General features: G+C 37.4%; 1 protein-coding gene across 3 annotated transcripts in view; it reads left to right on the top strand.

Moving 5' to 3' along the window:
• Positions 1 to 15,789, top strand: part of SWT1 (SWT1 RNA endoribonuclease homolog) — a 79,092-nt gene that overhangs the window by 49,741 nt on the left and 13,562 nt on the right. For all 3 annotated transcript variants that reach the window (XM_045188804.2, XM_024552605.3, XM_045188800.2), the window contains one exon: positions 13,699 to 13,765. In XM_045188804.2, coding sequence (XP_045044739.2) covers positions 13,699 to 13,765 — 67 coding nt within the window. The remainder of the gene's footprint in view (positions 1 to 13,698; positions 13,766 to 15,789) is intronic.

The raw sequence follows: 15,789 nt of genomic DNA, 5'->3' as shown, positions 1-15,789 counted from the left end.
CTTCTAGTTCCACATTTACCCCTTGGGCATGTCCTCTACCCTCTCAAAGCCACGGTTTCTGCCCTTATTCAATGTGAATCCTCAAGCCTTGATGGAATAAATGAGATGGTGCGTTTTTAAACAGTGACAGCTTTACAAGTGTTAGTCTTTGTTTTCTCCTTAATGCTGGTATGTTAAATTTGTATTTCAGTTAAAATACATACTTCATTTTTAGTGAACATACGTTTTCCAGATTTCTTGGAAATAGTTGTAAACAATGAAGAGAAGTGGTGTGATCCTATGAAATTTTTCATGTGTGGAAATAGAGACATTCTTCGGTGCGTTTCATTCAATTAAGCTGTAATTGTTATTTTTCCTTTACATAGTTGAGCTTAGGGCCTAATGTATAAGGAGCCATCTGTCCTAAGACAAAAAAAAAAAAAAACAGAAAATTCAGCTTATTTTTAGTACCATTAATTAGGAATTCGGTTTTTTCCTAAATGTATAAATTTTCAGAGAAGTTGCAGAGGTGTAAGTTATAACCTGGGTCAACATATTTTTTATACCCGTGCATTTTCAACATTTTATTGACAGTCATTTAAAATAGAATTTCATGTTCAAAAATGTAATTGATTACTCTTTTATTTAAGATATATTTTTTAAAAGATTTTACTTATTTTAGAGAGAGGGAAAGGGTGAAGAAAAAGAGGGGGAAGAGAAACATTGATCCTTCTGCACACCCCCAACTGGGGTCCCGGCCCGCAACCCAGGCGTGTGCCCTGACTGGGAATCTAACCAGTGACCTCTGGGTTTGCAGGACGGTGCCCAATCCACTGAGCAACATCAGTCAGGGCAGATCATTCTTTAACTTAGGCATTTCTGTGACGGAGTGACCCGTGTGGGAAGGGACTATTGTTTATACACCTTTTCCTTATGGATTTCTACTCTCCACCTCCAGTTTGTATCTTACCTGGGTTCTGGGGTGATTGGTTCCTGCCGCCACTATTGCAGCTGTTTACCACCCACAGAAGTATTGATCTGTCTTCTCTCTACAGGCTGAGATACGGAAAACATTCTCTCTTAGTTCAACTAAGATATACTAGGAATTTACAGAAGGAGCCTTCACTAAAACGCCAATGAATATTTGAGTAGATACAGGGGAGGGGACATAGAACCTACTTGTTGACCGGAGGAGGACTGTCTCTACTACCTTTTAAGGAGATCATGCGAGGTGCCAGCTCTTGTCGTGTAGCCATCTTGGACGATACAACCTAACCTAGTCTACTCTGTGGCCACAACAGTTTGCACGCCTTCTACTAGCAAAACGTAGTCATACCCCCTTCCTAGGACTCCCAGTCTTACCCCAGTATGACATCAGCTTAAAGTCTAGGATCTCATCATTTAAATCAGGTCCGGGTGTGGGTGAGGCAAAGCTCCTCGGGTACCATTCCTCTCTGTCTGAACTACTGTGAACTAGAGGCGAATTAGTCCCCTGCCCTACCTCCCACTGTGTAGTGTAGTGTCGGGAAGGGCCTAAGATAACTCCTCTGCACCTTCACGTTCAGAACGGGGGGGGGGGGGGGGGGGGTGCCGGGGAATAAGCACAGGCGAGCTCCAGCCGAGCTAAGACCCGGCCATGCACGTGTTACCACTTCCTTGATGAGGGCTCAGTCCTGCTGCCTGGGAATTCCTTACAGCTGCTCTGGCCTCTGCTCTCTGGGTTCTTAATTTTGGCTTCCCAAGTTTTACCACAAGAAAAGCAAGCTGCAGCCAAGGAGCTTTCGCGGCCTGTTCCTGCCTGTAAAAGGTAGGGAGTCCGAAGACCTCTTTCCATGTTAGATTACCTCTGTCCTGTTCAGTTCAACTGGTGGTGCTTTTACCAGAACATTCCTCTAAACACCTGTTTTCTGTGAATTTGATTGGGGTTCACCCATTAGACAAAAGTCACAACGACAACACTCTGAAATAAACCCTCTCTACCGCGGGTTCCCTGTGGAACTGCTGTGGGCAGTGCCCTTAACGTTTTTGGAAGTCTTGTTGGATAGATTTGTGAGGCATGCTCTTAAGCCCCTTAATGGACCTTTTGTGTTTCTAGAAAAGTCTCCAAGGCACCTCTTAGAATTTTCTGAGGTCCCAGCAAAAGTCTTTACAGGAATGCTGTTGTTGTCCTTACCTTTAGACTATGTTTTCCTGCCTTACCTGTGAAAGGCAAATACTGAATAGTACTGACACTTCTGACCTAAGGTAAATGAAGTGTTACTTCAGGCACTGTTGGTATACTTAATGCTTTTGCAACAAGTTTTCTAGGCTTATCACTAGCTGTATTTTATCGCCACCCTGTCCCTATATGCTCTCCTGCAATCTCATCTACTTTAAACTCTCTATGACCTTTGCTTTCAGTCTTACCTCTCTTCTCGGTTTAGTTGTGAATTTCCAGCTCATACTGTTTTACACTAAACTCATCATTTGAACTGGTTTCACCTGATTTCCTTTCTGTTTTCTTCTATTTTTTAAGGCACAGGATTCTCTGTGTCCATTAGATTAAATGCTTGTTGATTTTTGTCTGTCTGACCAGTTCTGTGATAGATATTAAAATTTCCAGCTATAATTGTGAGCTTTTCAGTTTCTTTGTGAAACAGTTAACATTTGCTTTACACAGGGTGTGGCACAAATAACGTCCCCTTTTTTATTATAAAATCTTTTATTAGAAAATCATAAGCATATAATTCTGTAAGATAATATCACACTCAGGCACACTATATGATATTTTAGGTGATGTGTTCAAATTAAAGCTATAAATTATTACATCCATATTATTGCCATGCCAGCCACACTCAAGCAGGCCTTACCTCTGCTGGACTCTGTATTCTGAGGTTATGGTATATCTTCCGGGGGAATGCGTCCTCTCTACTGCTAATAGTGCTTTTTGCCTTCAAGTTTATTTTGTAATAAAAAAGTTTAATAACTGCCAGATGAGCTCTTCTTTTTCCTTTTTTGTTAGTACTTTTTCTTTGTCTTCAACCTTTAGGGGTCATTACTTGTTTTTTTACATGACATAAAGCGAGATTTGGTTTTTGATTGATAATAAGTAAAATCTATAATTGAGATAATGATGGAGAATGTGCCCAAGGTCACACAGTGTGTACTTTGTAGAATAACTTATTGAAACTGGTCTGATTCTAGAGAACTCAGTTTAAAATAGACTAAACTTTCTGACTGAATAAATGACTTCATAGTTCTGTTCAATAGATATTTTTTAGTTGGATACATAGAACTTTAGAAAATTTCTAAATTTAATTTAAAAGACAATATATTTGACAAAAAAAATAGGAGATGTCTTTGTCTTAGAAGGATATTCACCCTCTTCATTTGTTTTTGCCTTTTCCTACTTTTTACTTTTCTGAGAGGAAAATGAGTCCACTTATTTTGGTTGAAATTAATATCCCCAAAAGCTTTCCATGTTAACAAATGAAACAACTGGGGTAATAAAAGCAGAAAAGAAGACTGAGGTGATACTGCTGATTGTCAACACCATATAACTTGGAAGAGTGGTGAAAACCTGTCTTAAAGCTGGAATAACACTTTCCATCTTATGCATGGCCATAGGTCAAGACGCAGTTAGTACTCATGTATTAACACAGCAGGTCATTCGTAGAAAAAAAAAAATAGGCAAAGTGGTTGGGCACATTTTAAAAATATGCCATTTATATGAACTTTTTACTTTGTAATGGATTGGGTATTTTAGAAATGCCTTAGAACTAAGAATGCACTTGACTCGGACACGATATTTCGAAGACTGGGAAGAGAGAGGAAAACGACGTTATTTATTTTGGAGGATGCGGACACATGGTGTCTGAGATAGGACCAGAGGGGTTCGATAGAGATACGGGAAACTATCCTTAACCCCACACGGCAAGTCTTGTGACAGAGATGAGGTAAGACACAGGAAGAACTCTAGAAGACACTTCTAGAAGTATCTAGAAAGGAGCGGGGAACAAAGAACAATGGCAGAAACAGGACATTTTTCTTTGAACGTTGCTGGAGCACTCACGCCTCTGTCTTATCGGCCGCTGTCTGTGCAGCATGAGTGAATTAGCCCAGGGTACTATTACAGGTCTGTCAAAGAATACTGAAGATCGACCACCAGGAAGACAGACTCAAGGTTCCAGACAGGCACCACAGATACCAAGGAAGGAAGGAGTGCCAAAAGAAAAAGAATCTTTAAGTGTCAGATTACTACTGAGAGGCCAAATAAGATTTAAAAGTGCCCACTAGTTTGAGCCACACAGAAGTCATTGGTTTGTCAGTGGCAGTTTCACAAGAGTGTTGGGGCAGATGTTAGATATCAGTAGGCTGGGGTGGGACTTGGAGGTGAGGACTAGAAATAGCAGAAGGACATGTAACTAGAAGAGATCACAAGGCCAGGGAAAAGGTTATTTCAGATTTCCTTGAGGAAACAAAGGTTTCCTGTATCACTATAACTGTTTCTTAGGTAACATATGAAAAGACAATTTGAAAACTATTCATGATAAGTAAACATCAGAGTTACAGAAAAAGTATCTCTGATAATGACACATGAAGTTATTGTTGACTCTTGCTGTAGTAATTCTAAAACGTCTTCTGGTTCCTCAGAATGGCCTTTCTGCTGAACATGGTTTGACTTCTCATAAGTGAGATCATACCACATTTTTTTTTTTTTTTTGTAACAGGCTGTATTTTACTTACTGTAATGTTTTCAAGGTTCATCCCTGTTATAGCATGTGTTAGAATCCTTTCTTTTTAAAGCCGTATGGTAATATTTTATTTTATGTATATATGACATTTTGTTCAGTACTCTGTGATGGACACTTAGGCTACTTCTCCCCGTTGGCCATTGTGAGTAATGCTGCTATGAACACGGGTGTGCAAATATCTCTCTGAATCCCCACTTTCAGCTTCTGGGGAGTATGCCCAGACAGTAGCCATCCTAATGGGTGTGAGGTAGTATCTCGTGATTTGGTTTGCTCTCTTTTTATAAAAAGTCTAATCTATTTTATTTTATTTTTTTAAGTCTAATATATTTTAAAAGGTGTACTTTTCTTGTTTATCAAATACAGGCAAATATATTGGTATCACAATCACAAAAGGGTTTTTTCTCTTCAATTGTTTTTTCCCTCTGGGTTCTTCTAAATAGAACATTTCTTTAATGTTTTTGACATACGATCAACAATTTCTATATCTAGTGAGTTATGCTTGTAATGAGGCAGTAACAGAATTGTGTCCCAGCCCTGATTAGATATACAGTATTGAGGTCTTACAGCAGTAAATGGTAGGAACATAGGGTCATTCAATTTTTGTTTCTTTTTCCATGAGCTCCTATCTCTGCTGGGCTTCTTCCTTGTGATCCTATTTGCCATGTTACAAGGAAAGATAGTAGGCACCCAGTGGTGAGGAGGGATTAATGAGGGAATGACATGCACAAAGTATTAGGTGAATCTGTGACTGTTGTGCAGATTTAGCTGGCAGTGTCTGGTCTTATACCCTGTATGGGACTCACTGAAGACCTAACTGATCCCCACAGGGGCCTCAGCATTAAGTAGAAGAGAGAAGAGCCTATTTGCTGTGTTCCTTCTGGCCCCTTCAGCACATGTCAGTGCTGAGCAGGGAACTGGTCTCCAGCAGCACCATCTCAGATAGAAAGGTTATCATTTAGCAGGAAGCATAATGCTACAAAGCAAAGCAAATAATGCAGTTATATAGCAACTAACCACTCAGTGAATTCCATGTCAGTCTCATATTCTGGGAAATGTCTTGTCTTCTGACCGTGGGCCCATGGCTTCCTAAGAGCTGGGCCATCAGTATTTAGGGACGGCGACTGTATTAGTTTGCTAGGACTGCCATAATGAAATACCACAGAATGGGTGGCTTAAACAACAGAAACATTTATTTTCTCATGTCCTGGAGACTGATATCCAGGATCAAGGTGAGCTGGCTGGGTTGGTTTCCTCTGGCTTGCCGATGGCTGCCCTCTTGCTGCCTCTTCATATGGTCTTCCTTGTGTGTGTGCATCCCTGGTGTCTCTGTGTGTCCATAGTTCTCCTCTTACTGGTTCAGGGCTCACCCTAATGGCCTCATTTAACTTTATAGACATCTCCAAATACAGTCACATTCTGAGGCTCTGAGGTTAGGGCTTTGACATAATGAATTTTAGAGGAACACGGTTCAGCCCGTAACAATAGCCAAGGCCCAATAACAAAAATAAGTGGTGGATTTGAGGAAATTCAGGAGTGTTGTGATAGAACTCTTGGGACAATGATAGCTGGCATTTTTCAGAACTTCCTGAATAATGGCATGGGATCCTGAGGTCTTCTAACCCAGCTTCACCAGGCCATTCTAGACCTCTTGCCAAAAATGTCTTTTTCATTATGAATGAAGATCCGTCCACACAGTACGCAACTAGTGTGTCACAGAAGATGTGAGAGAGGCTTGAATTGGCAGTTAGAAAACACCTTATCTTAAAAAATATATCTAAATAAAATAGAAAAGTTTTTATGCCCATAACAAAACAAAAACACTTCATTTTCATTGACTCGTTAGCCAAGATAAGAATATGCTGCTTTGTGGACGTAGTTAAGATTTTCTGAAGATTGTTTTTACATGAACACTAAACATAATTAGAGAGTTGGATTTTTGGTTCCAACACAACCTGTCTTTTCATCAGATCCCAAATATTTCAAGTCCTCTTCCTGTGACCTTTCTTGGAATAAATTGTTGCATTGACCTCAGTTCCCATAGATTAACGCAAAGTCACATAAAGGTAATACAGACTAGAGTGGAAACTGGAAGAGTCAGCGATCAAGCTGCCTGTCTCTGCCAGAACCAGTAAGTAGAGACAAGGACTGGGTCTTTAGGGGTGCTTTATTCAGATGCTGGCGATCTGAGGAGACAGCGGGTTATGTACCCTCAAAAACCATCATAACATCTCATCTCAAGCTGGACTTTTTATAAGGAGAAGAAAAGGTAGGTGAAGGGTTTAGAAAAAAGCTAGTTGGATAGGAGTTGTGGCCCTGTGGTGATTTTCCTGGTACTTCTTTATCTGTCGTTCGACAGTTCTTTATCTGCATCATTGTGTCCCTCCCGAGAGCACATGGCTCAGATACCGTCTCTGTCACTGCAGCCCGCCCGGGACACAAAGGTCGAATCTCTTGATTTCTCCTGGAGTTAAGTAGGTCATGGAATAACAGCTTTCCACATGCAGTTATCACTGTAGCCTATCATCTCTGACTGAAGCTACTGGAAAAGCTTTAACTCTTGAGTTCCCCTATCAGAACTACGCATGTTTTGTTCTGGGGTCAGTAACATGGCAGATGCTCATGGACCCTGGTAATGTGAGAAAGATCGGTCTGTTCTTATCTACTCAGTAGCCAATAGATAGGGTATAGGCCCTATGCTCCCCCATGTTCAGAGTATATTTTATAGATTAGGTTCTGTATTGATAAAAATTGTTAGAATTTGGCTCCACTTTTACCTCAAGCGGGAAGCCAACCCTCATTTCTGTGTACAGGACAACTCTCCAGCCCCCTGAGCCACCCGGCCAGGGCCCCACCACCATCTTCTAAAAAAGATTTCCATTATTCCGAGTAGATTAAATTTAATTATTAATTTTGTGTAAGCTCCTCAAAATTTTCTGTACTTGGTAATTATATCTAATTAGTATAATCAGCTTGCAAAACTATTTGTCTCCAAAGGAAGAACAAGAACATAAAATAACTACTTTGGTTAAGTTGTTTAATTTGATTTTTGTCTTTTTATCATTTTGAGTTACATATGGCATTCTTTCAAAATCTGGGGCTGATAGGTATCTCTCATTTGCATAGCAGATTCACCAAATTAAATACAGAAAACATGATTTTAATTTTACTTGTAATAAAAGTAAAATTAAATGACCAAAAAAAGGGACACTTTTAAGATCCAAGATATTTTTCCTGATGAGTGTTTCATCATTGTTGGTTTGACAGATTTTCACCCAGTTTATCAGTAATACCACTTAAATTCATCATTAGCAGAATCCAATTTGATAGTATTAACCAGGCATATCACTGTATTAAAATGATAACAGCCAGGGCTATGAGCATCAGAATGACCTAAATGAAGTTGAATCGCAGCTCCATCCATTCATTAGCTCTGTCATCTAAATACATTAATTAACCTTTTTGTATTTGCGTCCTAATATGTAATTTATAATAGTGGCAAATATTAAAGGAGATAGCACTTGTTCAGTCCCTGGCACTGGCACTAAGAAGATGCTGAATAAATTATAGTTACATTGTTCATAACAATTAAATCTTGAGTCTAAGTCTAAAGTTCTTAGCTTTAGAAAATATACCTCAATAAAATGAGTTTTTAAAATGATGCTGTAAACAAGTATTTTCACTTCATGTAATTTTCCCAATATTGATGGTGATAAAATATACATAACAAAAAATTTATTACCTTTACCATTTTTAAGTGTACTTAAAAATGTATTCATGTATTAAGTACATTCATAATGCTGTGCAGCCGCCACCATCAAACATCTCCATCACCCTTCCATTTTGTATAACTGAAGCTCAGTTTTCGTGAAACACCAACTTTCCATTTCCCCTGCCCCCAGCCCCTGGCAGCTACCACTCACTGTCTGGGACTTTGACTACTCTAGGTACGTACACAGAGGAATGGAAAGCAGGGTCTGCAGGGGGCATCTGGGTGCTCACGTTCACAGCAGCAGTGCTCACAGTAGGCAAACTGTGGGCACAGCCCAAGTGCCCATCCACGGACACATAAGCGAAACTGGTGCATGCGTACAGTGTAGTATTACCTAGCCTTAAAGAAGAAGGCGGCCCTGACACATGCTACACCATGAACGGAGCCTGAGGCCATTGTGCTGAGTGAAATAAGCCACATAATTATTTTTTAAACTTTAGTTTTTCTCACACTTGCAAAACACTGTTTTAGATATTATCTTAATGTAAAACTTTGTCTTGCCAGAAGGGAACATAATTGATTGAGCTCTGTGGGATGTAAGTTATGATTTATAAGCATCTAAGAACATACTTTCTCTCCTTTGAATTTCTAGAATTAGATATTAAACTGAAATATTCTGGACTTTTCTACTTCCGAGTCTGCAGCTTTAGTTTTCCTTAGCAGGAAAGTAATTTTATTTGAATTTTTAAAAACCCTACTTTAGAAGTTAAATCATTTTAATGTATTGTTTGCTTTTTAATTTTAGTAGGATTATTCTATTTGTCTCTTTTTGAAGTTGGAGTAGCATAACTTTTTTCTTAAAGAGATACATGATATTTACCTAGCATTAGATGAGATGGGAGTGAAACTTGTTTAATTCAGATCAACATGTTGCTTACTTAATGCTAATTGCTCACATGCAGACAGAAAACTCAGTGCTTTTTGGTGAAGAATCAGGATTTGTAGTTGAGTGTTGGCTCTGCCACCTTCCTTTGTGCCTTTGAGAGAGATGAAACAGCTACAAAGATTTAGTGTTCAGACATGCACAAAGTAGTTTGCCAGATTTTGCTTACATATAAAATTCTTTTTGTTTTAAAAGAACTTTATTTTATTTGATTTCATGGAATCATTTAGAAGCAAGAAGATGGTGGTGGTAATCTTGGGCAAGGTTTTAACAACTCTGACCTTTGGTTTCTACATCTGAAAACTGCTTCATAGCAGCCAGTATTTATTGATGCGTGCCAGGCATTGTGCTAAATACTTCAGATACATTATTTTATTTAATTCATATATAAAACTTAACATAGGAAATATTACTTTCTCACTCCGCAGGTGAGCTGGGGTGCAGGAAAGTAGGTAACTTCATTGAGTTTGCATAACTAAGATCAGGGTGTTCAGAGGAGTGTCATACTTTGAGTAAGTGTTCATTCAACAAGACACTATGTTTTATTGTTGGTGCTGTTGTAAAGCAAACCAAAGTGCATTCAGATCAGACTTGGTTTGTAAATCGTCTGTGAGCTTCAGATTAAATCCTGCTTCAGATAGCTATTCCCCAATGCTGATTCCAAAATTCTAAAGTGAAATTTCAAAGATAATAGGCCTGGCTGGTGTGGCTCACTGGATTGAGTGCTGGCATGAGAACCCAAGTGTCGCTGGTTCGATTCCCAGTCAGGGCACATGCAGGCCAGGTCCCCAGTAGGGGCACACAAGAGGCAACCACACATTGATGTTTCTCTCCCTCTCTTTCTCCCTCCCTTCCCCTCTCTCTAAAAATAAATAAAATCTTTAAAAAATATATAAAATTTTCAAAGATAATCAACTTAAAGATAGGCAACCATGTGTTATAATTTTCTTTTATATTCCGTAGCTCTTAGAATAATGTACATTTGAAAAAAATAGTATGCATTTGATAAATATTTGCATTTGATAATACTGTTAGGAATTTTTCTTGAAAGAACAAATGTGGGTATATTTGTAAATAAAAAATAACCATTTACTGAAAAGTATTGCATTTCCTCCAAAAGGCTGATTCTTTCATTGTTACTCTTTTTAAAAGTTGCCATCAAAGGATAATTTTAGGACTTTCATTCAAAGAGTCCTTTGTTTTCATTCTAATGTAAGAAAAATCCATGAGAAAGCTATAGAGAAGGCTGACCTCTCAAGAATTTTTGTGTGGGGAATGACTTAGGCATGAAAGTTCATAAATCGTTTCTCTCCGTTTTATTTTCTGTGTATGTCCAACAAGCTGTACTTTTAGTTAGTAAAAGTTGGCAACTTTTTTTTATACAGGCCAAATTCCATTCTCATAAACTCAGCATTCATAGGACATAATGAAGTCTAAATTCAACCTTAAATTGAATGTATTTTAATAAAGGTTGTCTAGTCTATTTGTGGCTCAGTTTACCTGAAAACATTCTTTAAGGATAACAAATTTGATAACCAAACCTATGATGTATATTCTAGTTCTAAGAAGTAACATATATAGTTTTATCCAGATTATAACAGTAATATATCTGACATACCAACAGACCTTTCTTCATTAGAAGATAATTCTATGTTATTTTGTCAACTAATCAAGTGTTTACATTTGGAGAAATAACTTACAAACTAGTTTGTTTAAAAGTAGCAATTAAAAAGTGCAAAGAAGAAAGTTAAATGGATGAGAATGAGATAATTTTCTTCATTATCTTCCTGTGCTGGGTCAGGATTTTTTTTCTTTCTAGGCTTTTTAGAACTATGATGCTTTGGTCTACTCTGAATCTTTGCATTTTTGTTCACTGTTGTTTCCAAGGGCCTGGAACAGTGCTTGGCTCACAGTAGGCCTCGAATATTTGTTGAGTGAGAGAATATAGGGGGTCTTGTTCTGATCTGGGCATTTTTGGCATGTATCTTGCTTTTTTACTTACAGCAGACATGGTGAGAGTTAGCCAGTACCCACTGGAGTTTGCCTCATCTAGTGGACTCTGTATTTAGTATGCTCTTCTTGAAAGTTACAACTATGCTTTGTCGATAGGAAGAAGGAAAGATCTTAAAGACAGAAAACAGAAAGTAGATTCGTGGATGCCTGGGGCTGGGGTTGGAGGTGAGAACAGAATGACTGCAGATGAGCCAGAGGGACCCTTCTTTGGGTGAAGGAAATGGTCTAAAATTGGGTTGTGGCGATTGCTGTGCAGCTAGCTCGGTACATTTATTAAGATGACTGGATTTTGTGGTATGTAAGCTGCACCTCAGTAAAACTGAAAAATAAAGCCAGGCTGGGAGTTTAACATTTTAGGATGATGTAATTCTTTTGTTTCTTTCTTTGGTTATGACTTGTTGCTATAGATAAATGACTGATTTCTCTAAAACCAGTTTTTCTGTAAAGTATTTCAGGACAGAGAAATGTTCATTTTATTACCTAGTAAAGTACTTTCTTTTGTGCTAATCAGCTTGGAATTTATAAGGCTCTTAATATAAAACATCTCGTTTCATCTAATTTTCTTACCCTCTTTTTGGATATTTCCAAAGCTATGAAAATGAATAGGTGTTGGTCTACTTTGCTGATAGCGTGTTTACACTAACTCACAGAGTTAGAAAACCCCGTTCTTTCCTTCCTCTGACTGAAAGATTGGTTTAACTTACCTAGATAGCTCTGTTCTCACTATTTTAAGCAAATTATTTATGGACCCTTCCTCCTTGGGAGAAAATCTTTTTCCATGAAATGGTATTCTTATTGAGATTTCTGTATATTCTTAAAGATATTCTGTGTATGTCTCCCTTGAGGGGGGAGGGTTAGACGTATTTTAAGATTGTTGGGAGAAAATCTTTTTCCATGAAATGGTATTCTTATTGAGATTTCTGTATATTCTTAAAGATATTCTGTGTATGTCTCCTCCAAGGGAGTATAGCCCCTTTGAAACAGTGACTGTATCCTGAAAAATTTATAAAAGGTCTCCTGCAAATAAAGGCCCAATAGATTAAAGATCTAATAAGATTAGTTTGAGGTTATTTAACTCTAACAATAACAACAACCCTGACGATATCAAGCATTGGCAAGGATGAGCGGACCTAGAGACATTGTTTGCTTGGATTTTTTTGTTTGTTTGTTTAATTTTTATGAGTTTATTTAAGCCAAACTGACCATATATGCTGGGAGCCAGATCTCAAATGCTCCTAGAGACATTGTTATAATTAAAAAGGCACTTGGAATTTAAGAATTAATTGGGGGTGGTTTGATTTCTCTTTAATTATATCTTTATGTACTTACTCTGTGGCTTGAAACTATTAGATGATACTAATATTTGTTACTATTATAATTGGTGTGTGGTGCTTGCTGAATACCAGGCACTGTTATAAAGACTTTTCATATAGTAGCTTATTTAATTCTCACAATAACCCTATGAAGTATGGACTATTACAATCCTCATTGAACAGATAACGAAAATAAGTCACACAGAACAAGGTCACACAGCTCAACAAACCCAAGCAGATGTTGCAAATAACCACTGTACCATATTGAAAGGACTGTTTCTTTTTCTTGTTTCAAGATAAAAAAAAATTCATCTTGAAAGAATTAAAAAATACTTAGTATAGGAAAATGAGAATTATTCCATTACTGCTAGAAGGAGAAATATGTTCTTCCATCATCTTTACCATTTTTATTTTTTCCTTGTTATCATTTGTTTTTGTGTTTCATTTATATATGTATATTTTGTGTTATTTTTATGAATCAGTGTTAGTAACAGTCTGATTACTAAATGCTTTTTCACATAATGCTAGGCTGATAGTTCAGACAGTGTTATTTGAACTTAGTCACAAAAGCTTTTATTAGGATATGTGTCTGATAGTTTAATCAGTTGACTGGATTGGTTAATCACTTCCAGGGGCGATTTTTAAGCTTTATCTGCAGCTTAAAAGATATGTAGTATAAATGCACTTCATATTTCTATGTGCCTTTTGAGCAATCAGTATCATAACTCAAAATGTGAACTATAATTTCACAGAATGATTATGGTTCTAGATTAATTGATGATATAAGTATCAATGTAAATAAGCAAAAATATTTTAATGAATTGATCTGTTTCATTAAGCTCATAATTTTATAATTTTTATTGATTAAAACCAAAAAGTTTGTAAACATTCTAAGATTATTACACAAGTTCTCTCTCATGGTATGAATATGTTTTCTGTAAAAAAGTTCAGGTGTTCTTTTAACCATTCATTCCCCTTCCTTTGTTTTTATTATATTTTACTTTTTAGGATTTTGGTCCCCAACAGTAATTATCAAGATGTTGAGACCCTCTATAACGTCTTAATCAAGTATGAGGTATGAGAAATATTTTTAAATGTTTAACACATTTCCACCATAAAGAAATTTTAATATAAATTGACATGGTAGAGTTCTAAAATGTAATGGAATGCTATTTCATTGATACTTGCTCTAAATTCTTGAGGGCCACAGAAGTTTCCCAGTGACATGATGAGTTTGTTTTTGGTTCTCTAAGTACAAACATAGAGTAGAATCCTATAATAATGCATTCCTACAACACAGAGTTGTTTCCCATCAGGAGCTGTTGGCATTTTGGACGGGTTATTATTCCTTGTGTGGAACGCGGCATGTTGTTTAATGTTCCTGCTCCTCAGATGCTGCCTGTCAGTAGCTTCCTTGGTCACAGGACAGCCAGAGAAGTCCCACCCAGCTCAGCGTCCCAGCTGGCCCCTGGGGAGGACCCGCCTCTGGTCAGGAACCACTGGTCACTGAAAAGGAAGGCTATGATCTAGTGTCTTCCGAGCAGCGGCAGCAGCATAGGCCCTGGAGTCAGCTGTGGTGGGGCTCCAGGGTGTTTGGTAAATGAGCCTGCATGCTTTCCTCATCCTTGCTGATCCAAGGACAGGGTCCTGCTGATCTTTGGTTCCTATTTGCCTAAAGCTCCTTGCCCATGTTCCTGTTTATTCTTTCTCTTCAAGTGTGTGTGTGATTTTTGAAATGCTCTACTTGAAGGAATATGATGTATATTCACGTCTCACATTTCTTACGGAGTCAAACTCCTTTAAATGTGTTTCTTCACTTTTATTCCTGCTTAGTTTTACATTTCGCTTTTTGTAAGCAACACCTAACAGTAAGAATCCAGTGACTGAGTGTGCAGTGCGGTTCTGTCCACTGTTTAATTCTCTTTGTCTCAGTTTCTTCACTTGTAAAGTGAGGGTAATATCAGTATATGTAAGTTACAGTATTCTTTAAAACTGAGTAACTTAATATCCCTATAGGAAGTGCTCCATACAGTACCAGGCACAGGGGAAATGTCCGGTGTTAACAGTGCTTACGTGTGCTCTTTTAAAAACCAGCCTTGATATACTGTATAACCACATTGTATGGTCAGGATGATTTCCTCATTTGAGATGATTCATATATATTTAATTGTTTCATCATACTTTCTGAATTTCAAATTGAGTCATTAATTCTAGCAAATATATTTGTGGAAATAATTTTAAAATCACTTATCCTGGAAAAATCTGATACATAGGTCTTTTTAGGGCTTCTTGTTGCTTAAAGTGTTGGAAGAAAATAGCTAACATTAGTTATAAGAATAGTGGAATTGATTTCCAGATTTTTAAAGTCATTTTTTCTTAGCAGAACTTTCTTTTCTATACCAATTACTACATTGGAGATATTTGTTTCATAAACGGTGATAGGACCATCTGAACTTTTTAAGATGTTTGACTGTTTTTATATTAATCTTTACCTTTTGTTCTTGAAATTTTAAGAATTAAAAATAACATAGCCACTTTCTAATATTCAGCATTCTTTGTAATAGTAAATGAATTAACAACTCCAATTCCATAATCTACATTATAGTCATAATTCTAATAATGTTTACTGACAAAGGCATCTTTTAACCATTTGTTCCCTGGGTATTAAAATTGTACACTTGAGCATAGAAATGAAATTTCATAGTGTAATTTAAAATGTCCCAATGTGATTGAAAATATTTTGAATCAAAATTAATGAATATGATGAAACAAGGTATTTCAGACTAGAATCTGTGATATGGGTCATTAATTTGGTTTTAGTTTTCCTTTTTAGTAGCAACTTAACTGCCTTTTTTGTAAGTCACCTATGACTTGGACCCACGTCACCCTTGTACCCCTGCTGTATTCTGGGATAAGTGTCCAAATGTATCTGGACAATCACTTTTAAAACTAAAGAGTCATCTAGATACTCATTTTCCTAAAAAGCTACCAAAGGCCTGAGGAACTCTTTTGTGTTCATATTCTATCAGGCTCAGAACCAGTCTTCAGCTGACTTTTCTCAGCAGTTGGTGGAGAACAGGCGATTCCCTTCATCCTCTG

Source organism: Desmodus rotundus, chromosome 12 (assembly GCF_022682495.2).
Source record: "Desmodus rotundus isolate HL8 chromosome 12, HLdesRot8A.1, whole genome shotgun sequence".
Lineage (NCBI taxonomy): Eukaryota > Metazoa > Chordata > Mammalia > Chiroptera > Phyllostomidae > Desmodus > Desmodus rotundus.
The sequence above is the reverse complement of the archived record's forward strand: the minus strand, read 5'-3'. Positions and strand labels throughout refer to the sequence as shown.